At 35.6% G+C, this 27049-nt stretch overlaps 1 protein-coding gene across 1 annotated transcript in view; it reads left to right on the top strand.

Moving 5' to 3' along the window:
- LOC133631219 (cell adhesion molecule 3-like) overlaps positions 1–27049 on the top strand; it is a 378223-nt gene that overhangs the window by 8396 nt on the left and 342778 nt on the right. The window contains exon 3 of the mRNA XM_062023378.1: positions 11004–11189. Within this exon, the coding sequence (XP_061879362.1) occupies positions 11099–11189 (91 nt within the window). The 5' untranslated portion in view covers positions 11004–11098. The remainder of the gene's footprint in view (positions 1–11003; positions 11190–27049) is intronic.

The raw sequence follows: 27049 nt of genomic DNA, 5'->3' as shown, positions 1-27049 counted from the left end.
ACTCAGCAACAAAGGGTTGGAGTTGGGGGTTAAATCACCAAAATGATTCCCAGGCGCGGCACCGCTGCTGCCCACTGCTCCCCAAGGGGATGGGACAAATGCAGAGGACAAATTTCACCACATCTAGTGTGTGTGTGACAATCATTGGTACTTTAATCTTTAAAAAAACCTCTCCTGTTAGGTTCTCCTGTAGCAGCTTCACGCCTTCCTTTGAGTGCTGTTGCCCGCACCTGCTTTGTTTTGGCAATCAAGACTATTTAAGTTGTGCGTACGCTATCCTTCTTTGTGGGGACATTGTTGATTGTCATGTCATGTACGGGATGTGCTTTGTGGACGCCGTCTTTGCGCCACACGCTGTAAGTTTTTGCTGTTGTCCAGCATTCTGTTTTTGTTGACTTTGTAGCCAGTTCAGTTTTACTTTTGTTTTACATAGCCATCCCTAAGCTTCAGTGCCTTTTCCTATTTTTGGTTTAAGCTTTACATATCTTTTTACCGGCACGCTGTCTCCTGCTGTGCTCTGCGTATTGGGATCACGACAAACCATCCTCGACGCGTTCCCACTTCTACAAAGCAATGAACTACCTGCTGCCACCTACTGGTATGGAGTATTACAAGATTACCCTGCCAAGCTCTACACAGCACAGGCACTAGACAACGGCACATTATTATGATTATTGATTTGCAAAAAATATTTTTTGGCCCAATTAGGTGAAGTTGCATAATTTCCCACGGCACACCAGACAATATCTCACGGCACACTAGTGTGCCGCAGCACAGTGGTTGAAAATCACTGATCTATAACACAAAGCTAAGATTTAGAAGTTTTTTTCAAGTGTTAGCATTCACCTACATTATTTTGGTTTGAGTATTTTTCATATACAAAATGTATAAAAGCGGCCCTCGCATCCTTCAATTTTTCTCTATGTGGCCCTCGCTGGAAAAAGTTTGGACACCTCTGCCATACTGCGTTGCCTTCATTGTCAGCCGACTACACCACACGGTGGCGCTGTCATTAATAAACCTCCAAAGGTTGATCCTCTCCCATAAGTCGGATTGACTTGAAATTTCTCAATAGCCTCAGGGGTGTCCAAAGTGCGGCCTCGAGGGTCATTTGCGGCCCGCGGCACATTCTAAAAATACGATTTAAAAACAAAATAATAAACATAAAAAGTGGTATAAAAGAGCAAACGGGTGAAATGTAACAAGAAAATGTTGCAATGTTTACTCTAATAACACAAAGCTGCCATGCAGGCTGTTTCTTGCTTTAAAAAATAATAATGAATCAAAATCAATGTCATTATGAATTATTGACTCCAATTACGTCACATTAAATATTCCACTTTGAGATATTCTTTGCTGAAAATGTTGCATATATTGTGTGTGCCATATAAAAAAACTAAGCGTTTTATTTTTATTTTTTAAAAAGGGCCTAAAACGAACAAACAAAAACCATAAACAACAATACAACTTATAATTGACGGATAGATCTCAAGTTGATCTTGAGATTATTGTGTTAAAAGTAAACAGTAAAACAAATATATAATTTATTTTTTAACACTTTAATAAGTAGGACCCTTTTGGATCCCCAATAATTTTAGTGTGATTTGTTTTTAAGTGTCATTGTTCCAAAAATAATAATGAATTAAAATCAATGTTATGAGTTATTGACCTTTTTAAAAAAATAAATAAACAAAGTGGTATTAAAGAGCAAACGGGTGAAATGTAACAAGAAAATGTTGTAATGTTTACTCTAATAACACAAAGCTGCCATGCAGGCTGTTTCTTTCTTTAAAAAATAATAATGAATCAAAATCAATGTTATGAAATATTGACCGTTCAAGGCTCCAATTATGTCACATTAAATATTCCACTTTGAGATATTTTTTTGAGGAAAATGTTGCATATTGTGTTTGCCGTATAAAAAAAAACTACCGGTAAGCTGTTTTTTTTTTTTTTTTTTTAAAGAAGGGCCTGATACGAACAAACAAAAACATAAACAACAATGAAAGTTACTATTGACGGATAGATCTGAAGTTGATCTTGAGATTATTGTGTTAAAAGTAAACAGTAAAAAATATATATAATTTATTTTTTATCACTTTAAGGAATAGGACCCTTTTGGATCCCCAATAATTTTAGTGTGATTTGTTTTTAAGTGTCATTGTTCCAAAAATAATAATGAATTAAAATCAATGTTATGAGTTATTGACCTTTTTAAGGCTCCAATTATTATATAATCTGAAATATTCCACTTACAAATTTTATTGGATGAAAATATTACATATTTTGTGGGTTTTTTTCCATTAAAAAATAGGGTTTTCTTTGACAATAAGAGCATATTTCTTAAATCTTTAAAAACGTTATATTGACAAATAGACCTAATGTTGATCTAGAGATTTAAACCTTGAAGAATAATACAAATAATAATACTAAATAATGACACATTTTAAATATTTTTTTGACCAAAACCCTTTGGGGCCCCCGGGATCGAGCCTGAGTGGAGGCCTAAATGTTTAGTTTTTATACATGTATTGGTTTTTAAAATAAAAAATATCAAAATGCCCCCCGCTAGCTTTGATTTTTCAGTGTGCGGCCCTAAGTGGAAAAAGTTTGGACACCGCTGCCATACTGCGTTGCCTTCATTGTCAGCCGACTACACCACACGGTGGCGCTGTCATTAATAAACCTCCAAAGGTTGATCCTCTCCCATAAGTCGGATTGACTTGAAATTTCTCAATAGCCTCTAAGAAAAAAACGACCGGCGGTAACCTAAAGGCGTTTCGCCGACTCACGACATAGTTTAGTAGAATAGAATAGAAAGTAGTTTATTGATCCCTGGGGGAAATTCAGCACCACAGTTCGCTCACAATAAACACTTAGGTCAGGGGTGTCAGGTAATTTTTTTTTAACGGCCCGCGGCAAATTCTAAAAATACCATTGATAAAAAATAAAAATAAAATAAAAAACATAAAAAGTGGTATAAAAGAGCAAACGGGTGAAATGTAACAAGAAAATGTTGCAATGTTGACTCTAATAACACAAAGCTGCCATGCGGGCTGTTTCTTTCTTTAAAAAAATAATAATGAATCAAAATCAATTTCATTATGGATTATTGACCTATTCAAGGCTCCAATTACGTCACATTTAAATATTCCACTTTGAGATATTTTTTTGGGGGAAAATGTTGCATATTTTGTGTTTGCCGTATAAAAAAAAAAGAAAGCTTTTTTTTATTTTTATTTTTTAAAGAAGGGCTTATATCAGGGGTCACCAACGCGGTGCCCGCGGGCACCAGGTAGCCCGTAAGGGCCAGATGAGTAGCCCGCTGGCCTGTTCTAAAAATAGCTCAAATAGCAGCACTTACCAGTGAGCTGCCTCTATTTTTTTAAATTTTATTTATTTACTAGCAAGCTGGTCTCGCTTTGCTTGACATTTTTAATTCTAAGAGAGACAAAACTCAAATAGAATTTGAAAATCTAAGAAAATATTCTAAAGACTTGGTCTTCACTAACTGACAAAGAAACAGATAACAGATTTGGCGTCCAGTTCAAAGTGTGACATGATTTATTTAAACATTTGAGAGTTGATTTTTGTATTTTACATGAGTTATTATTTGTACAAACATGGTGCAAAGTAATTCATGATTTGTTCAAAAATGTTAGTGGCTAGCTAATTAAAATGGGATATTGTGATTTCACAAGACTGTCTTAGAAGTGATCATTTGAAAATATTCAATTTGAAAAATGTGCACTTAGAGAAAATATAAAAATAAAGTGTTGCATATTGATATTTATCTGTTTCTATATATATTTATTGTGAGAATTCATTAAGATGATCAGTGTTTCCACAAAGATAAATATCATTAATTATTAATAATAACATAGAGTTAAAGGTAAATTGAGCAAATTGGCTATTTCTGGCAATTTATTGAAGTGTGTATCAAACTGGTAGCCCTTCGCATTAATCACTACCCAAGAAGTAGCTCTTGGTTTCAAAAAGGTTGGTGACCCCTGGCTTATACGAACAAACAAAAAAAACCAAAAAAGTTATAATTGACGGGTAGATCTGAAGTTGATCTTGACACTATTGTGTTAAAAGTAAAAAAGAAAATGTATGATTTATTTTTTAAATACTTTACTGAGCAGGACCCTTTTGGATCCCCAATAATTTTAGTGGGACTTTTTATTTTTATTTTTTATTTTTTTTAATGTGTCATTGCTGAAAAAATAATAATGAATTAAAATCAATGTTATGAGCTCCAATTATTATATCATCCCAAATATTGCACTTTTAAAATGTTATTGGGGGAAAATATTGCATATTTTGTTTTTTTTCCATAAAAAAACAGGGTTTTCTTTGACAAAAAGAGCATACAACTTAAGTCTTTAAAAAAAACTTTATATTGACAGACCTAATGTTGATCTGGAGACTTAAACCTTGAATTATAATAATAATAATACTAAATTACACATTTTATATATTTTTTTACCTAAACCCTTTGGGGTCCCCAGGAACAAGCCTGAGTGGAGGCCAAAATGTATATATTTTTTATACATATATTGTATTGGTTTTTAAAATAAAACATATAAAAATGGCCCCCGCTTGCTTTTGATATTTCAGTGTGCGGCCCTCAGTGGAAAAAGTTTGGACACCCCTGACTTAGGTATTCACATATCAAGGAGAGTAAAGAAATAAAGATATGGAATGTCGTCCACTGGAATTGTCCCCTCACTTTCCTTCCGGTGCAAAAACAGCAAAAAACAGCAGGTGCAACAACAGTGCAAATAGCATTTATACATGTGAATAATATAAATAAGGCTATGGAATCGAATAGAATTGTCCTATTACTATTCTTCTGGTGCAAAAAGACAGCAGTGCGAGTATAGCATTTTTTACATGTGAATAATATAAATACGGTTTAGTATACAGTGCGAAACAGAATTTTAAGTATGAATTATATATAAGTAATGACTATTTTCCAGTTTAATATATGCATTATACCCCTCTGATTCAAGTACAGTCAAAATGGAATAGGATAGAGTTTATCCAGTCAGTATAAACGAGGTCTAATATACATTCAAGTACAGTCAAAAATGGAATAGGAAAGAATTCACTTTTTAGCCTTCCTGTGCAAAAACAGCATTTTAAGTATGAATTATATAAGTAATGACTATTTTCCAGTTTAATATATACAGTGTTTCCCACACATTCATTTATTTGTGGCGGCTCGCCACGAAAGAATTACGTCCGCCACAAATTAAAAAAAAATAAAAAATAAATAAATAAAATCATATAGTTGATGTAGATGCCCATATAGGCTGTTCAGATTTACTTTACAAAAGAGAAGTGTAGGATACTTCTCTTGTTGCCTTATTTGTATTTGACCACTACTGTTTTCTGTTTATTTGTTACTGACTGTGGCAGGACACCTCTGCCTCTGTTTCACTTTATGTTGCTGGTAAATAATATGGTTGTAGTAGTAGGCTAAAGTTAAATTATTTAGTATGCACTAATTAAAGGGGCAGAGCTTTAAGAGACATTTTAGCTTTTATATTTTATAAGATATATTTTTTGTAAGAACCACAATTAATAAATATATTTCAGTGGATGACTTATTGTTCAAATCTGTATATAAATATGTACATAGTGTTGTAATTATATTGTAAAATGGATAGATGGATGGACGTTTAAAACAAAACTGTTATTATTAATTAGTAAGTATACATTTTTTGAGCCTTTTTAGAGAAAATCATATCATTGTAGTAAATTATGCAAATTACTCAATGTCATGGTGACCACGCCCATAGCCACGCCCCCACCACCACAGGTATCTTGGCAGTTTATGGGAAACACTGATATGCATGTAGTACGCACGTTTCGGGGACTGGCAAGCATGTGTGTGTGTGTAAGATTTGAGCGAGATTGGTTGAAAAACATGGCCGCCATTCTTTGCGGGGACTCGGAGGTGGGACATAGCAACTAGTCATCCATCAGTTATTGATCAGAATCCCCTCACCTTCCAGGGGGTGATCAAGGGGATGGGTCAAATGCAGAGAATAATTTTGTCACACCTAGTGTGTGTGTGACAATCATTGCTACTTTAACTTGAACTTTTTTAACTTTAACAGCCGGGTCGCCACAATGATTAGGAATATAAAACAAAATCCACTTGACCTTGTCGGTTAATCTTCTTGGTGTGGCGTGCAGCAGAAGAAAAAGGGAGGGGGGAGGGAGGGGGCAGTGTGTACAACGCTTTGGATACTTAGACTTAGACAACCTTTATTGATCCATAAGTTTGTCTAAGTCTAAGTCTCCAAAGTATTGTACACACTTCCTGAATGTTTCAAACCACATGCAGTATTATTGCTTGTCCATTGCCTTCTTTGGATCCAGCAAAACTAAAACATGCTGTAAAAAAGGCTAAAATACACTTAAAAAAAAGCCCACAAAGTAGCAATTAGCACAGTAGCTAATGACATCACTGCTCTGCTGACTCAATGAGCACTGCGGGTCGATCAGCTCGCCCACAATGAATGTGCTGCCGGGAACAATATGGCTGCGTTATGGTTTGTGCAACAAAGCGCATTTTTATTCGGTCTGTGCTTTGTAAATGGAAAACTCCATACAATGAGGGGTTTGTAAAAGGTGGTTCCACTGTAGTACACCCTGGACAAGTCGCCACCTCATCACAGGGCCAACACTAGGGATGTGCGTATCGATCCTGTGGTATCGATACTCACACGCTACTCATTTGGCATCACTTTTCTGAAAAAAGTATCGATATAAACCAAAAAAACGGCGTGTGGGGGGTGCAAGCATCACTTTCAGATGTTTTTGATGACTTCCTAACTTACTATGTGCTGGGACAGCTCTGTACTGAATATTTTTGTTGAAATGATTATCCTAAATTCAAATAATTTCCACACAGGGGAATTTACTGTTAGTTGAAAATTGCTTGAGTATTTAAAACGAGATAAAAAAAGAGATACAATTTGGAGATTCTTCATCTTTGCATTACAGTTTTATTTTTTTCCAAAAAAATCTTGAATATATGATTGAATGTGACTTTGGTTTTAATCTGTAACATGATTTCTTACATTTCGAAAAACATTAGCCTATTTCATATTTCATTAATTGCTAATTATATCACAAACTTTAAAAAATAACTGCAGCTTCTTGCAATTCGGATTTGACTGTTAATTGGAAAGCCCTAATATTTAATTATTATTATATATAATATATAGTTATTATTATATATATTACATTTATTTTTCATATTTATGTTATTTATTTTAATTTTACTTTGATTATATATTGACCATAATACATGTGGTATAAATGGTCTGTATTTGTCTTAAATAATAACAATAGTAGAGATGTCCGATAATATCGGCCTGCCGATATTATCGGCCGATATATGCGTTAAAATGTAATATCGGAAATTATCGGTATCGTTTTTTTTATTATCGGTATCGTTTTAAAAAAAAAAAAAATTAAATCAACATAAAAAACACAAGATACACTTACAATTAGTGCACCAACCCAAAAAACCTCCCTCCCCCCATTTACACTCATTCACACAAAAGGGTTGTTTCTTTCTGTTATTAATATTCTGGTTCCTACATTATATATCAATATATATCAATACAGTCTGCAAGGGATACAGTCCGTAAGCACACATGATTGTGCGTGCTGCTGGTCCACTAATAATACTAACCTTTAACAGTTAATTTGACTCATTTTCATTCATTACTAGTTTCTATGTAACTGTTTTTATATTGTTGTACTTTCTTTTTTACTCAAGAAAATGTTTTTAATTTATCTTATTTTACAAATTTTTTAAAAAAGTACCTTATCTTCACCATACCTGGTTGTCCAAATTAGGCATAATAATGTGTTAATTCCACGACTGCATATATCGGTTGATATCGGTATCGGTAATTAAAGAGTTGGACAATATCGGAATATCGGATATCGGCAAAAAGCCATTATCGGACATCCCTAAACGATAGTAATAATATTTTTGACTGACAAAAAATTGCCAATAAGAAATTATTGGTATCGGTATCGATGAAAATGCAAGAAAAAGTACCGGTATCGTATCGAATCCTAAAAGTGTGGTATCGCCCTTCCCTAGCCAACACAGATAGACAGACAACATATGGTACTAATTTCAAAATAAAAACCCAGTGGTGGATCACATTCATTATTTGTGTAACTTTTGAAGACAAAAATAAACGCTCAAGCTCACCTTCGCTTAATTTAACTCCACAGTTTCCTCTTTGCTTTGTTTTCAGGCTGCCCTCAATTTCCTCTCCAGTAAAATTTGGGCGAACAATCATCTACTTATTAGTTGTTGTTGTTTTATGGTGTGTGGTTTTTAGTTTCCCGTTGCACTTTTTTCAAGTATTCCTGAGCCACGTCGATACTCTGCAAGAATATGTTTAGATTAGAGATGTCCGATAATGGCTTTTTTGCCGATATCCCGATATTGTCCAACTCTTAATTACCGATTCCGATATCAACCGATATATACAGTCGTGGAATTAACACATTATTATGCCTCATTTTGTTGTGATGCCCCGCTGGATGCATTAAACAATGTAACAAGGTTTTCCAAAATAAATCAACTCAAGTTATGGAAAAAAAAAATGCCAACATGGCACTGCCATATTTATTATTGAAGTCACAAAGTGCATTATTTTTTAAAATGTGCCTCAAAACAGCAACTTGGAATTTGGGACATGCTCTCCCTGAGAGAGCATGAGGAGGTTGAGGTGGGCGGGGTTGGGGGGGGGGGCAGGGTTTGGGGGTAGGTGGTAGCGGGGGGTGTATATTGTAGCGCCTCGGAAGAGTTAGTGCTGCAAGGGGTTCTGGGTATTTGTTCTGTTGTTTATGTTGTGTTACGGTGCGGAGGTTCTCCCGAAATGTGTTTGTCATTCTTGTTTGGTGTGGGTTCACAGTGTGGCGCATATTTGTAACAGTGTTAAAGTTGTTTAGTTTTGTAAAATGTTCTTTATCACATTGTTTACGTGTCTAATAAATATTTGATGAATTTATGATGGCTCCGGTATGATTCCCTACAATAGGGCCCCACAGCACACTGGATTCCAGTTAATTGAAATACCACAACACTGGATATTGTTCAGATAAGTTACATTTAAGAACTTGCACACAAAGCAACACTGGAGGTGACTATGACGTGCACATTTTCCACGCATGTGTACCAGGTCGCGTTGCGCCGGGGGTCTTAAACGGTGGCATTGTTGTGTGTGTGTGGGGACACGGATAAGGTTAGGTGTTATTTACCCTGGATAACCTTATCCGGCTTAGTGCACCTCCTGGTACCCTAGCACCTCCAAAACCCACAAATCTAGACTCCAAACATCCCAGAACAAGCTAGTCAGGTTACTTCTAGACCTCTACCACAGATCACACCTCACTCCTACCCACTTCTCCAAAGTGGGCTGGCTCAGGGTGGAGGACAGAGTTAAACAACTTGCACTGAGCCTAGTCTATAAAATCCGCTACACCTCCCTGATACCGAAGTACATGTCAAACTACTTCCTTAACCTAAATGACCGCCATAACCACAACACCAGGGGGAGCTCCACTAACCACGTTAAACCCAGATTCCGATCTAACAAAGGTCTTAACTAGGGATGTCCGATAATGGCTTTTTGCCGATATCCGATATGCTGATATTGTCCAACTCTTTAATTACCGATATCAACCGATACCGATATCAACCGATATATGCAATCGTGGAATTAACACATTATTATGTCTAATTTGGACAACCAGGTATGGTGAAGATAAGGTACTTTTAAAAAAAAAAAATCAAATAAAATAAGATAAATAAATTAAAAACATTTTCTTGAATAAAAAAGAAAGTAAAACAATATAAAAACAGTTACATAGAAACTAGTAATTAATGAAAATGAGTAAAATTAACTGTTAAAGGTTAGTACTACTAGTGGACCAGCAGCACGCACAATCATGTGTGCTTACGGACTGTATCCCTTGCAGACTGTATTGATATATATTGATATATAATGTAGGAACCACAATATTAATAACAGAAAGAAACAACCCTTTTGTGTGAATGAGTGTAAATGGGGGAGGGAGGTTTTTTGGGTTGGTGCACTAATTGTAAGTGTATCTTGTGTTTTTTATGTGGATTTAATAAAAAAAACAAAAACAAAAACAAAAAACAAAACGATACTGATAATAAAAAAACCGATACCGATAATTTCCGATATTACATTTTAACGCATTTACCATCTCTAGTCTTAACTCATTCTCCTTCTATGCCACATCAATATGCAATGCGCTCCCAACAGGTGTAAAAGAAAGGGCATCTCTATCCTCCTTCAAAACCGCGCTAAAAGACCACCTCCAGGCAACTACAACCCTAGACTAACACCCTCCCCCCACCACATCCCACCTCCCCGGATTGTAAATAATCAAATGTATATAAACTTGTTCTTATGCTTTCTGAGCTCACTATGTTCACGGCTCGCTGTACATCCACACACCCCGGATTGTAAATAATGTAAATAATTCAATGTATATACTCTGATGACTGAAGTGCTGATATCAAACAAACCCACCAATAGCTTTATTAGGGAGAGGCCAAATTGTCCGTGAAATTAAAATAATGTATAGTAAAATAAATGGCCATTGTTGTTTTGTATGTAAAAAAAACACCTGCGCTTGTTTACCCTCGACGTTTTAGCAAGCATGAGAAATCGTGTTCAAATATTTGCATTTTGAGGTCAAACAATGTGTAAACAAATCCTTTTATCTGTTTTTATCCGACGTAAATGCCTCCTCCCCATCATTACCGCCGCCGTTCGGCTCGATTCCCATCCACCCCCCCCCCACCCCCCGTGTGTTATGACACGGGCGAATCAATGCTCGCACGTGAGCGGGACCACAGTCCTTTAATTCATGGCGGCGTTGAGGAGGAGACTTATAGCGACTCGCTCTCTTTCCCGCAGGTAATCCTCCTCCGGGACCCCCTTCCTGAGCTACCGGCAGCCCCTCCTTCACTTGAGGTTTCAAGCGGGAACAAGCAGGATCTGTCCGCCCAGCCATGGCTTTCCCATCAGCCCCTGCTCCGTTATGGATTGCCGGCCTAATGACGCTAGCCTTGGCAGTTGTGGTTCACAGCAACGTTGTCTTTGGTAAGTGCGCCTCACTTTTTATGTTGCTATACCCCCCCCACCCCCTATTGCCCGTACCGACCCTCGGCCCCTCCGGGTGGTGCTGACCTCACCGGCCCGCTCTTTCAGTCTCTGCCGGTTCCCCTTTATCTGTTGGCTGGAGGATTTTTGTTAGTTTCCAGTATTATGACAAGAGGAGCAGAGGAGCGTAAATAACCACATGGGACACCCCCTAAACCCCTAAACCCCTAACCCCCATAAGCATGTGTGTAACGTGCGCATTAACACCCACAGAGACCTTTGGCCCCATTCCAACTGTGTAGTACACTTTTGTACACACACATTTCAGGCTCTTTCAGTGTAAATACGCCCAAGATATCCAACTTTTACTTTGGAGGGAGACAGGTTTTAGTAGTAAGGTACAGTTTTCTGTACAGGGGTCTGTTATAGCAGTGTTTTTCAACCTTTTTTGAAGCAAGGTGTCAGGTTCAAACACGGATGACATCTATTAAACAAGACAAGAAGCAAGGAATTAAACAGACACAATTAAATTTGGCTCAATTGAGGAGAGACGCGAAGACACTGCACCCTTGCACAGTGTCGTCGCACGCCCCTGACAAAAGATTGCCTCTTTTATTTGGACTTTCCCTGATTACATGGCAACAGCTGTTTCTAAGGGACGGGGGTCGTAAACAGCCATCGCCTATGATTACAACAGTTAAAAAAAAAAAAAAGGTCGTAAAACAGTTCAAAGAAGAGGTACCTGGAACTTGAGCAGATCCTGCTTTCTCTCCGCTCTGTAGTTCTCGGGTCAAAACAAAATCTTTCTGTGGATTACAGTAAATGAAAGAAACGGAACACCTTCATGTTGCTTGCCGTCCTACACAGTGGAGTTTTACAGGCCTTCTGACAAAAGATTGCCTCCTCTTTTATTTGGACTTTCCCTGATTACATGGCAACAGCTGTTTCTAAGGGACGGGGGTCGTAAACAGCCATCGCCTTTGATTACAGCAGTTCAAAGAAAAGGTCGTAAAACAGTGCAAAGAAAAGGTGCCTAGAACTTGGGCAGATCCTGCTTTCTTTCCGCTCTGTAGTTCTCGGGTCAAAACAAAATCTTTCTGTGGATTACAGTAAATTAAAGAAACGGAACACCTTCATGTTGCTTCCCATCCTACACAGGGGAGTTTTACAAGCCTTCTTCTTGGTAGGTTCAAAGACAGCTCATTGAAACACAAAGTTTTGTGATAACTTAGATACAATTATTCTGACACATGGCACGTTTTTTCATTTAAAAATACGGAGGCACACCACCAGCAGAAAACGTTAAAAGAATGATACTCCACCAGGTCGTCGTGCCTTATTTTGTGTTTGGTGTTTTCCTGTGCTTTTAGTTCTTGTCTTGCGCTGTCATTTTGCTGGCCCTTCCTGTTTTGTTGGTGTCTTCCTGTAGCAGTTTCACGTCTTCCTTTGAGCGCTACTCGCCGCACCTGCTTTGTGTTAGCAAGCAAGGCTCTTTAAGTTGTTTGCCATCCTTCTTTGTGTGGACATTGTCGATTGCCACGTCGTGTACGGATGTACTTTGTGGACGCCGTAAGTTTTTGCTGTCGTCCAGCATTCTGTTTCTGTTTACTTCGTAGCCAGTCCAGTTTTACTTTCTTTTTACATAGCCATTGCCTTTTCCTTTCTCTTTCCCTTTTGTTTATTTTTGGTGTAAGCATTACATACCTTTTTACCTGCACACTGCCTCCCGCTGTGGTCCGCATATTGGGATCACAACAAACCACCCGACACATTCCGACTTTTACATCTTACCTGCTGCCACCTACTGACGTGGAGTATTATGTGGTTGCCCTGCCGAGTTTTACACAACACAGACACTAAGCAACGGCACATTATTTATTATTAAATCATGTTTATTAATCATTACATTTTGGACACACTATTTACATTGTAGATTGTCACTGAAGGCATCAAAACTACGAATGTGGAGTTATGTACTTAACAAACGAAGGTGAAATGACTGAAAACATGTTTTGTATTCTAGTTTCTTCCAAATAGCCACCCTTTGCTCTCATTACTGTTTTGCACACTCTTGGCATTCTCTCAATGAGCTTCAAGCACACCTGTGAAGTGAAAACTTAAGTTATGTATACATGAATTATGATACAAACAAACAAGTAAACAATGTTATTTCTTGTAAGGAATGATGTCTACATGAATTATGATACAAACAATAACTAAATGCTATTTATTGTAAGGAATGATGTATACATGAATTATGATACAAACAAGTAAACAATAACAATGTTATTTCTTGTAAGGAATGATGTATACATGAATTATGATACAAACAAGTAAACAATAATAATGTTTATTGTAAGGAATGATGTATACATGAATTATGATACAAACAAACAAGTAAACAATAATAATTAATGCTATTTACTCTAAGGAATTATGTATACATGAATTATGATACAAACAAACAAGTAAACAATGTTATTTCTTGTAAGGAATGATGTCTACATGAATTATGATACAAACAAACAATAACTAAATGCTATTTATTGTAAGGAATGATGTATACATGAATTATGATACAAACAAACAATAACTAAATGCTATTTATTGTAAGGAATGATGTATACATGAATTATGATACAAACAAGTAAACAATAATAATTCATGTTATTTCTTGTAAGGAATGATGTCTACATGAATTATGATACAAACAAACAATTACACAATAATGCTATTTCTTGTAAGGAATGATGTATACATGAATTATGATACAAAAAAACAAGTAAACAATGTTATTTCTTGTAAGGAATGATGTCTACATGAATTATGATGCAAACAAACAAACAATAATAATTAAATGCTATTTATTTTAAGGAATGATGTTTACATAAATTATGAAACGAACTAGTAAACAATAATGCTATTTCTTGTAAGGAATGATGTATACATGAATTATGCCACCCTTTGCTCTGATTACTGTTTTGCACACTCTTGGCATTCTCTCAATGAGCTTCAAGCACACCTGTGAAGTGAAAACCATTTCAGAATTGAATTGTTGACTCTGCATTTTCGGCCAAGACCGTTCGCTGAGCTTTTGTTGCAATTTTCGTGCAGCATTATGCAAAAAAAAAAACTGCTGGGATAAATTGTGGCCAAACCTGGTGGAGCGGTGGAGCACGCCAAGTAAGGAACACGAGGCGGGTCGTGTTTGATAGTCAACAAGTGCTGGCGGAGCTGCCCAGCGCTCTATTGGCTCACAACTTGCAGTATGCACACCAGACGCTGTCGTAAAAAGCATTGTCTTTGAAAGAAGACTCACTAAGATTTTGATCTATTATTGTCAGTCCATAAAAACACAAGTGAAAAAACTTGCCAAGGTACACTTTCTCAATGTATCTCTCTTAATGCATGCCTTGAATCCATTTGCAAGACAAATACAAGTGAAGTGTGTTGTTGTTAAAAACCTTGAAAATGTTTGGATTTTAATGTTTTCAAGGTTTGAGAAATGCTTGAATTTTGGGTGAAGTGCTCGTAAATGCTTGGAAATGTTCATCAATCAATCGGTTTATTTTATATAGTCCAGTCCGTAGTGGATCTAACATGTGTAGAAATATGGGGAAATAATTACAAAAGTACACTTCATTCATTAACGGTGTTACAAAAAAGATCAGTTAGAATAATACATAATGTTGGATATAGAGAACATACAAATCCTTTATTTATTGAATCAAAGATACTGAAATTCCACGACATAGTGAATTTGCAAACAGCTAAAATTATGCACAAAGCAAACTATAACCTGCTACCCAAGAATATACAACAATTCTTCTCAACAAAAGAGGAGAAATATAATCTTAGAGAAAAATGTCATTTAAAACATTTGTACGCACGTACAACACTTAAGACCTTCAGTATATCAATATGTGGAATTAAATGATGGAATGGATTAAGCAAAGCAATCAAACAATGTACTAATATGATCCACTTCAAGAAACTCTTCAAACTTAAAGTGTTTACAAAGTACAATGAAGAAGAACCATGACAAACATTCTCAATTTATTTCATCCATCCATTCATTCATTCTTAAAGTAATCTTACTTATCTCATCATATGAAATATGACTTTCTTCACCAATTATTATTATTAAATTCTTACTATTATTTATTTATTTATTTTTATTGTGATTACCTATGGAGTTTATTGTGAATAAATTGTGAACAGGAAGTGAATAAAAAAGTTTCAGCAACTGTTATGTAAAGAAAAGGGGTAGGATTAAATAAGCTCTGCTTCTTCCTACTCCTTTTTGAACATGTTGAAAAGAGAAACTGGAAATTGTGATGTATCATGTTGTATGCTTGCATGTTCCAAATAAACTCAAACTCTAACTCTAACTCTAACTCTAACATAATAGTTCTTCATAAATTCTCGGCAGTCTGACTCAATAGGCTAATTATAAAATGGAAAAAAAATATAAAATAATTTTCCTTAAAAATGAAAGCTACACGCTTGATCTGTTGGCTTTGCACGAGCCCTGACGTTAGGTTGTTGTCATTGTTTATACGGCTCTGTGTCGCCCCCAAGAGGACCGCAACAGTGCATCGCTCCATCATGCCGGGAGGTTGTCGTCTTAATGAACGTGATGTATGCATGAATTATGATACAAACAAGTAAACAGTGTTATTTTTTGTAAAGAATGAAGTCTACATGAATTATGAAACAAACAAGTAAACAATAATAGTTATTTATTGTAAGGAATGATGTATACATGAATTATGATACAAGTAAACAATGTTATTTATTGTAAGGAATGATGTATACATGAATTATGATACAAACAAGCAAGTAAACAATAATAATTAATGTTATTTATTGTAAAGAATGATGTCTACATGAATTATGATACCAACAAACAAGTAAACAAAAATGTTATTTCTTGTAAGGAATGATGTCTACATGAATTATAATGCGAACAAGTAAACAAAAATTGATGTTATTTATTGTAAGGAATGATGTCTACATGAATTATGATGCAAACAAACAAACCATAATAATTAATGCTATTTATTGTAAGGAATGATGTATACATGAATTATGATACAAACAAGTAAACAATGTTATTTCTTGTAAGGAATGATGTCTACATGAATTATGATACAAACAAACAAGTAAACAATAATTAATGCTATATATTGTAAGGAATGATGTACCGGTATACATGAATTATGATACAAACAAACAAGTAAAGAATGTTATTTCTTGTAAGGAATGATGTATACATGAATTATGATACAAACAAACAAGTAAAGAATGTTATTTCTTGTAAGGAATGATGTATACATGAATTATGATACAAACAAACAAGTAAACAATAATAATTAATGTTATTTATTGTAAAGAATGATGTATACATGAATTATGATACCAACAAACAAGTAAACAATGTTATTTCTTGTAAGGAATGATGTCTACATGAATTATAATGCGAACAAGTAAACAATAATAATTAATGCTATTTATTGTAAGGAATGATGTATACATGAATTATGATACAAAAAAACAAGTAAACAATAATAATTAATGTTATTTATTGTAAAGAATGATGTATACATGAATTATGATACCAACAAACAAGTAAACAATAATGTTATTTCTTGTAAGGAATGATGTCTACATGAATTATAATGCGAACAAGTAAACAATAATAATTAATGCTATTTATTGTAAGGAATGATGTATACATGAATTATGATACAAAAAAACAAGTAAACAATGTTATTTCTTGTAAGGAATGATGGCTACATGAATTATGATGCAAACAAACAATAATAATTAATGCTATTTATTGTAAGGAATGATGTTTACATGAATTATGATACAAAAAAACAAGTAAACAATAATTAATGTTATTTATTGTAAAGAATGATGTATACATGAATTATGATACCAACAAACAAGTAAACAATAATGTTATTTCTTGTAAGGAATGATGTATACATGAATTATAATGCGAACAAGTAAACAATAATAATTAATGCTATTTTTTGTAAGGAATGATGTATACATGAATTATGATACAAAAAACAAGTAAACAATGTTATTTCTTGTAAGGAATGATGTATACATGAATTATGATGCAAACAAACAATAATAATTAAATGCTATTTATTGTAAGGAATGATATGTATACATGAATTATGATACACACAAGTAAACAATAATAATGAATGTTATTTATTGTAAAGAATGATGTATACATAAATTATGATACAAACAAGCAAACAATAATAGTTATTTATTGTAAGGAATTATGTATACATGAATTATGATACAGACAAACAAGTAAACAATAATAATTAATGCTATTTATTGTAAGGAATGATGTATACATGAATTTTGATACAAACAAACAAGTAAACAATGTTATTTCTTGTAAGGAATGATGTCTACATGAATTATGATACAAAAAAGTAAACAATCATTAATGTTATTTCTTGTAAGGAATGATGTCTACATGAATTATGATACAAACAAGTAAACAATAATTAATGTTATTTTTTGTAAGGAATGATGTATACATGAATGATGATGATAGAAACAAACAAGTAAACAATGTTTGCAAACACCAATGACATTGAATAGTCTACAGAAACGCTGCTTCATTCAGTTAACTGCTGCTTCAATGTTAGGCCTAGCTTTTAGCAGATGTTCCCTATTTGTCCTACAGACAGCATTTGGCGACCTCAAACAACGAGGCTAGGGATTGATTCACACTGGTTTTTGCCCTTTGAAGGGTACTGGAAAAACTGGAAAATTGATATTGAAAGTCCTTTAAAAAGTGCTTGAATTTGGCCATGGGGAAGGTGTACGGACCCCGTATTATTAGTATTATTCATCAAAGGCAGTGCAATGATTGAAGTCCCGCAGTTGCGCTCAGACAACACGAGGACTATTTCCACCCCAAACTCTGCACACGTGCAGGAGGTGCCGGCTGGAGTGGGCGGGGCTTAAAAGGAGAGCAATATGGCTGAGAGCGTCACTTTGGAGCGACGTGCACCCCGCAGTGAGCTTCAAATGAGCGGGAATAGTCCGTCCGGTGTGGCTTTTTCGATTGCGTAACGCCCCGGCCACGGCTTTTTTGCCGGCGGCGCCGACTTCAGAGGGCAAGCGCGCGCTGATGATGTCGTCCTCGACTATTTCACGGAGACACAGGTGGAACGCTGCTGGCATCCTCGGCTTCCACTTTTAAGACTTTTAACATTTAATTGCACGGGCGAGAGCGCCTGCAATAAACGCTCTCGCATTTGCATTTTTCACAACCTATCCTCAGAGGCCTCTAGTGCACACACTAGGGTTGTACGGTATACCGGTATTAGTATAGTACCGCGATACGGTCTCTGAAACGTAGCGGTCCCGCACCCTCCCGCTGTCATGATCCGTGGCTCGGATCATGTGTTATATTCTGTTAGTTTTGGACTCCCTTAGTTCCTGTTTTTGTGCACCCTTGTTTGTTTTTAGTTGCCATGGGTGCTTATTGTTTCCACCTGTCTCTGATTGGTGCTCGGGACGCTCACCTGTTTCCCGAGCACTAACCAGAGGGACTATTTCATCCTGCCTTTGCCGGTCAGTCGGCCTGGCTTCATTGTTTGCTTCTTGCTATCGTTACGTGAGTATTGCTTGTCTCTAGTCTATGCTAAGCGTTGTCAGTTTTTGGTGCTTGTTTGATTTCGACAATAAATCATGGTCCTACCTGCACGTCCTGTCCAGAGTGGTCCGTTTGCATCCCGGGGGTAACGAATCCTGCAGTAAGCCGCGAAAGTAATATTTTATCTGAGTCTTCAAATTAGTTTGCTCGTTGATGATTTGTTTGATTTTATATTGTGTAGTTATATTTATATGGTAATTATTATTCTGTGACTGTAAATTGTTTGCTTGTTTTCTTATTGATGCTTTTATTTATTTATTTTTTCTGTATTGTGTAGTTATAATTATATGCTTTTACTTGTAATTGTATTGAATTGACGTTTTTGGTACTTGTTTGATTTCGACAATAAATCATGGTCCTACCTGCACGTCCTGTCCAGAGTGGTCCGTTTGCATCCCGGGGGTAACGAATCCTGCAGTAAGCCGCGAAAGTAATGTTTTATCTGAGTCTTTAAATTAGTTTGCTCGTTGATGATTTGTTTGATTTTATATTGTGTCGTTATATTTATATGGTCATTATTATTCTGTGACTGTAAATTGTTTGCTTGTTTTCTTATTGATGCTTTTATTTATTTATTTTTTCTGTATTGTGTAGTTATAATTATATGCTTTTACTTGTAATTGTATTGAATTGTGGACCCCCAGGAAGACTAGTGGGTTGTTGAGGCAACCAGCTAATGGGGATCCTTAATAAAAATCCAATCAAAAATCAAAATCGCCCCGCGCCCCCGTGGTCGTCACGTCGTGTCATTGCTGGTTTACGAGCAGACGAGCATGTTCGGCAGCGCACAATCCCGGAGTACTTACAAGCAGACACAGTGTGTAGACAGAAAAGGGAGAACGGACGCATTTTGGCTTAAAAACTAACGATAAAGGTGAAGTTATAACACTGAAACGCCCTCAGCTGGCTAGCTAGCGGCTAACGTCCAATCCGCCGTCGGCAGTGTTTTAGCTACTTCTGAATCACTAATCCTCGTCTCCATGGCGACAAAGTACGTTTTGTTACAAGTATCATCCCTGCAGGACGAGGAATAGCTAAACATGCTTCACTACACACCGTAGCTCACCGGCGTCAAAATGTAAACAAACGCCATTGGTGGAGCTACACCTAACATCCACTGTAATGATACCAAGTACAAGCACGTATCGAGTCGATACTACTATAATTACGTCAATATTTTTTGGCATCACATCTTTCGTTTAAAATTTTTTTTATATTATGTTTATAAAGTCAGGAAATATGTCCCTGGACACATGAGGACTTTGAATATAACCAATGTATGATCCTGTAACGACTTGGTATCGGATCGATACCCAAATTTGTGGTATCTTTCAAAACTAATGTAAAGTATCAAACAACAGAAGAATAAGTGATTATTGCATTTTAACAGAAGTGTAGATAGAACATGTTAAAAGAGAAAGTAAGCAGATATTAACAGTAAATAAACAAGTAGATTAATCATTCATTTTCTACCACTTGTCCTTAATAATGTTGACAAGATAATAGAATGATAAATGATACAGTAAGTTACTGCATATGTCAGCAGACTAAATTAAGAGCCTTTGTTTACGTACTGATAAAAGACAAGTTGTCTAGTATGTTCACTATTTTATTTAAGGACTTAACCGCAATAAGAAACATATGTTTAATGTACCCTAAGATTTTTTGTCAAAATAAAGCCAATAATGCAATTTTTTTGTGGTCCCCTTTATTTAGAAAAGTACCGGTACCAAAATATTGGTGTCTTTACAACACTAACACACACACACACACACACACACACACATACATGTCTTGCCTACTTTGTGTGGACCCACGTTTGGTTAGTAGGTTGTGAGGGCCCCCCTTTCCACTATAGCTAGAATGATGAAAAAAAATATATCTAGCCCTAGATGGGAGTAGAGAGTTGCAACTAGAGATGTCCGATAATGCAGTGGTCCCCAACCACCGGGCCCATTGGTACCGGGCCGCACAAGAATTAAAAAAATAAATAAAATAAATAAAAACAAAAAAATTGTTATTAAATCAACATAAAAAACACAATATATACATTTATATCAAATTTTCAAGCGTTGACCGGTCCGCAGCTACAAAAAGGTTGGGGACCACTGCGATAATGGCTTTTTGCCGATATCCGATATTCCGATATTGTCCAACTCTTTAATTGCCGATACCGATATCAACCGATATATACAGTCGTGGAATTAACACATTATTATGCCTAATTTGGACAACCAGGTATGGTGAAGAAAAGGTACTTTTTAAAAAAAATTAATAAAATAAGATAAATAAATCAAAAACATTTTCTTGAATCAAAAAGAAAGTAAAACAATATAAAAACAGTTACATAAAAACTAGTAATTAATGAAAATGAGTAACATTAACTGTTTAAGGTTAGTACTATTAGTGGACCAGCAGCACGCACAATCATGTGTGCTTACGGACTGTATCCCTTGCAGACTGTATTGATATATATTGATATATAATGTAGGAAGCAGAATATTAATAACAGAAAGAAACAACCCTTTTGTGTGAATGAGTGTAAATGGGGGAGGGAGGTTTTTTTGGGTTGGTGCACTAATTGTAAGTGTATCTTGTGTCTTTTATGTGGATTTAATTAAAAAAAACAAAAACAAAAAAAAAACAAAAAAAAAAACGATACCAATAAAAAAAACGATACCAATAATTTCCGATATTACATTTTAAAACATTTATCGGACATCCCTAATTGCAACCTCACTTCAGAATGCAAAACACACAAAGTAAAAAAAATATTTGACTTGTGTAGTTGTGAGGACCAGGCAAATGTCCTCACAAGTCAAAAGATCCTCACAGAAAGGGTGGCTTATCAAATGTATGTCCACACAAGGACGGTGAGACAAGTGCACACACACACACACACACACACACACACACACACACACACACACACACACACACACACACACACACACACACACTGTATTTGCACTGTGCTTAAGCACAAAAGCTGTTTTTGCCTTCTTTTGAGGTATGTAGTAACATGTGGAAAGTGAACGCTCACCAGTAAAGGTGATGAAGACGAGGAACTGAAGCTCACTGATGATGCTCATGATGATGATGATGATGCGACGACGACGCCCCCTCCCCCCTCCCCCCATCCAGCCTGCAGCACACTTTTATAGTGCGGGGTCCTATAATGGTCTTGGCTGGCGTTCAAGCGGGCGTCACATTTGATTAAGGCGTGCCCGCCAGGAGATCTGACCATGCGCGACCAATCCTTGCTTTGGTTTTTTGCATTATCCTGTCAATCAAGGAGAGTAATTAAGCGCCGGGAGGGGGTCTGACAGTGTTCAGGGGGATGACAAAACATGTCAACATTAGAGGTGGAAGCAAAGCAGGTTGCGATCTGAGGGTGCTTTTACACGTACTGTTGGCTTCTGAACAGCAAAGAAATGGGGCCCTAAACAGGATTTTATATTTAGAGCACTGTGACGAATTGTTTCATACGGAGCCCCTAAAGCAGGGGTGTCCAAACTTTTTCTACTGAGTGCCACATACGGAAAAATTAAAGCCTGCGGGGGCCATTTTGATAGTTTTCATTTTCAAACCCCAACAAAATATATGGATTTTTTTTTTTTTTTTTACCTTTAGGGCTCCCGGGGACCATAAAGGGTCTCAGTCGTTAAAAACAAGTCAAATTATTTTATTTTTAAAAATTTAACGCTTACAGTAAATCTCTACAGTATATCAACTTCAGGTTAATATAAAATTTAAAAAAAAAAAGATTTTATGCCTTTTCTGTCAAAGACAACTTAGTTTTTTATAATAAAACTGAAATATGCAGTATTTCCCTCACTGCCCAAAACATTCAGAAAGCAATGTTTGATGTGAAGTAATTAGAGCCTTAAAAACATAAATAATGCAAGACACCATTGATATTAATTCATTGTTATTTTTGAGTAATCACAGTGAAAAGATAAATAAAATCCCAATAAATATATTTAGGATACAAAAGGTGCCCCACTCATAAAGTGATACATTTGTATTAGTTATTTTTTTACTTTCAACACTTAAGTTCCATGTTTCTTAAAAGTGTAACAAAAGAAGAAATAATCAAAATTGTAAAACATTGTAAATCCAAGACTTCAACTGACTGTCATGGAATAGATATGGTAACGATAAAAAAGGTTATAGAAGACATTTCAGAACCTCTGACATATATCACCAATGTATCATTTTTAACCGGAAAATTCCCAGACAAAATGAAAATTGCAAAAGTCGTACCGATCTGTAAGAATGGAGACGTACACCAGTTTACTAACTACAGACCAGTTTCATTACTTCCATAATTCTCCAAAATCATGGAAAAATTATTCAATAGTCGATTAGTACAAACAAAGTACAAAGAAGAAGAATTATGAGAAAAACTTCCAACCTTATTGAAAATATTCTTCATCTCAGTATGTTAATAATGACTGAATTAATTACATATTACAAAACTGTTGTGTATACTAATTCATAGATGTTATTTTATTATATAAAAAGGTCAGTAAATTATTTTATATAATTGTAAATGCTTTGAAGTGGGAAAGGGGTAGGATTAAATAAGCTTTGCTTCTTCCTACTCCTTTTCGGGCATGATGTAAATGAAATGATATGAAATTGTGTGATGTATTATGATGTAAATGTGTTCATGTTCGAAATAAACTAAAAGAAAGAAAGAAAGTTACGAGATCAACTTCAGATACATCTGTCAATTTTACGTTTCAACTATTATTTTGTTTGTTTTATGCTCTTTTGTCAAAGAAAACGTTGATGTTTTTGTATGGCAACCACACCATTTTTGCAATATTTTTCACATAAAACATTTTAAAGTGAAATATTTGAAATAATTGGAGCCTTGAATAGGTCAATAATTCATTATAACATTGATTTTTTTATTTTTTTTTAAGCAATGGCAAAAAAAAGAGAAAAAAAAAGATAGACAAAAGAAAAAAACAGCCTGCATGGCAGCTTTGTGTCAACATTGCAACTTTTTCTAGTTAGATTTCACCTCGTTCCACTTCTTGTAATGTTTATTTCCAGAATGTGTGGCGGGCCGGTAAACAATTAGCTGCGGGCCGCAAATGGCCCCCGGGCGGCACTTTGGACACCCCTGCCCTAAAGGGACATGGAGGGGAAAAAAATGTTTTGCGAGATCTCGCAAAAGGTTTTTTTCCTATGTAAGTGAAACATACACAGCGATGGAGGAGCGGGAGCCTACCCATAAATGGTACATGGGTTATACTAGCGCTTTTCTACCTTCAAACTAGAGCTGGGCGATATGGCCTTTTTTTAAAAACTCAATATTTTTATGCCATGTCACGATACACGATATATATCTGGATATTTTGCCTTAGCCTTGAATGAACACTTGATGCATATAATCACAGCAGTATGATGATTCTATGTGTCTACATTAAAACATTCTTGTTCATACTGCATTAATATATGCTACTTTTAAACTTTCATGCAGAGAGGGAAACCACAACTAAGTCAATTTAGCAAAAGTGTATTTATTAAACAGTTATTAAGCAGTGGCACAAACATTCATGTCATTTCAAAACAAAGTGCAAGATTGTCAGAGACATTTTAAAACAAGCTATTAGTGCACTTTTGTGCACGATGTCACTAAGATGATATATCAAAACACTAAATTAAAGTGCACTTTTTGTACAGAACGCCACTACAATAGTTTAAAACAAATAAAGTGCACTTTTGTGCATGATGTCACACAAGATATTTCAATAACTGTCAAATAAAAATGAGCTGCATAATAGGACATCAAATAGTGTATGTCCTGCGCTATGTAATAGGTTTATCTCCTTCCGTTGACTATTTTTTTCATACGGTGTTGATGTGGAAATGGTTGCCTCGGCATTTTGTTGGTGTGGCACCGAACGGAGATGTTGACATGCAGAGTTTCAAGCACTCTTCATTCTCTAGGGGGTGACTTTTCCATACTTGCCAACCTTGAGACCTCCAATATCGGGAGGTTGGGGTGGTTGGGGGCATGGTTATTTACAGCTAGAATTCACCAACTCGAGTATTTCATATATATTTCATATGTATGTATGTATGTATGTATGTATATATATATATATATATATATATATATATATATATGTATGAAATACTTGACTTTCAGTGAATTCTAGCTATATATATATATTTTTTAAAAATTTTATTTACATAGGAAAAAAAAAAAAAAAACTTGAATTTCAGTGTTCCAGTGGCTATCCAATAGATGGCAGTGTTGTCCTGTTTAACTTCTCCGTTCATGATGAGTATATCATTTCGGCCGCCATGTCTGTAATTTCCTCGTTCTTCTGCTTCGTCTTCTTGTTGTGTGCGCAGTTGTACACTCTATAAAAGCCCTAGATCAGGGGTCACCAACCTTTTTGAAACCAAGAGCTACTTCTTGGGTACTGATTAATGCGAAGGGCTACCAGTTTGATACACACTTAAATAAATTGCCAGAAATAGCCAATTTGCTCAATTTACCTTTAACTCTATGTTATTATTAATAATTAATGATATTTACACTTAATTGAACGGTTTAAAAGAGGAGAAAACACGAAACAAATGACAATTAAATTTTGAAACATAGTTTATCTTCAATTTCGACTCTTTAAAATTCCAAATTCTACCGAAAAAAAGAAGAGAAAAACTAGCTAATTCGAATCTTTTTGAAAAAATTAAAAAAAGAATTTATGGAACATCATTAGTAATTTTTCCTGATTAAGATTAATTTTAGAATTTTGATGACATGTTTTAAATAGGTTAAAATACAATCTACACTTTGTTAGAATATATAACAAATTGGACCAAGCTATATTTCTAACAAAGACAAATCATTATTTCTTCTAGATTTTCCAGAACAAAAATTTTAAAAGAAATTCAAAAGACTTTGAAATAAGATTTAAATTTGATTCTGCAGATTTTTTTTAATTTTAATGATAATAAGTTTGAAGAAATATTTCACAAATATTCTTTGTCGAAAAAACAGAAGCTAAAATGAAGAATTAAATTAAAATGTATTTATTGTTCTTTACAATAAAAAATAAAAAAAATACTTGAACATTGATTTTAATTGTCAGGAAAGAAGAGGAAGGAATTTAAAAGGTAAAAAGGTATATGTGTTTAAAAATCCTAAAATCATTTTTAAGGTTGTATTTTTTCTGTAAAATTGTCTTTCTGAAAGTTATAAGAAGCAAAGTAAAAACATTTATGAATTTATTTAAACAAGTGAAGACCAAGTCTTTAAAATATTTTCTTGGATTTTCAAATTCTATTTGAGTTTTGTCTCTCTTAGAATTAAAAATGTCGACCACAGCGAGACCAGCTTGCTAGTAAATAAATACAATTTAAAAAATAGAGGCAGCTCACTGGTAAGTGCAGCTATTTGAGCTATTTTTAGAACAGGCCGGCGGGCTACTCATCTGGTCCTTACGGGCTACCTGGTGCCCGTAAGGTTGGTGACCCCTGCCCTAGATGTTATGACGTCTTTGGGCAGGCAAGCTGTTTATATCGTGGGAAAGCGGACGTGAGAACAGGCTGTCCCCACTCAGTCTCAGGTCCGCATTGAGCTGGAGGGGGCGTGGCCTCCAGCTCCGGCTGAATACCGGGAGTTTGTCGGGAGAAAATCTCTGCCGGGAGGTTGTCGGGAGAGGCGCTGAATATCAGGATTCTCCCGCTAAAAACGGGAGGGTTGGCAAGTATGGACTTTTCAAATGATGCTACAAATTAGCAGTAATGCTACTTTTTGTGGCAACTCTTTTGCCCCACACTTGACAAATGACGGTTGTCTGTTCGGCATCTTCCCGCTTGTAGCCAAACCACCGCCAGACTGTTTTTCTTGGGAATTAATTCTTCCGTACGACTACTAGGCAATATATGAAAAAAATGTTTTGTTGAAAACCGCATCACACGACAAGTGGGACGTACTAAAAATGATGATTTTGTCCTGCATATGTTTGAAAGAAAAAACAGCCTGCACCTCAACGTTATCTTACAAGTAAATACAACCTATTCTTTTGTATCATTATTCAACCTTTTTCTCTTTTTTTTTTTGTCTATTTTTGCATTCCCCCCCCCCCCCCCCCCCCCACAGACAATTTGGCAGGCTTCAAGACAC

The sequence above is a fragment of the Entelurus aequoreus genome, linkage group LG16 (assembly GCF_033978785.1).
Source record: "Entelurus aequoreus isolate RoL-2023_Sb linkage group LG16, RoL_Eaeq_v1.1, whole genome shotgun sequence".
NCBI classification, from domain to species: domain Eukaryota; kingdom Metazoa; phylum Chordata; class Actinopteri; order Syngnathiformes; family Syngnathidae; genus Entelurus; species Entelurus aequoreus.
The sequence above is the reverse complement of the archived record's forward strand: the minus strand, read 5'-3'. Positions and strand labels throughout refer to the sequence as shown.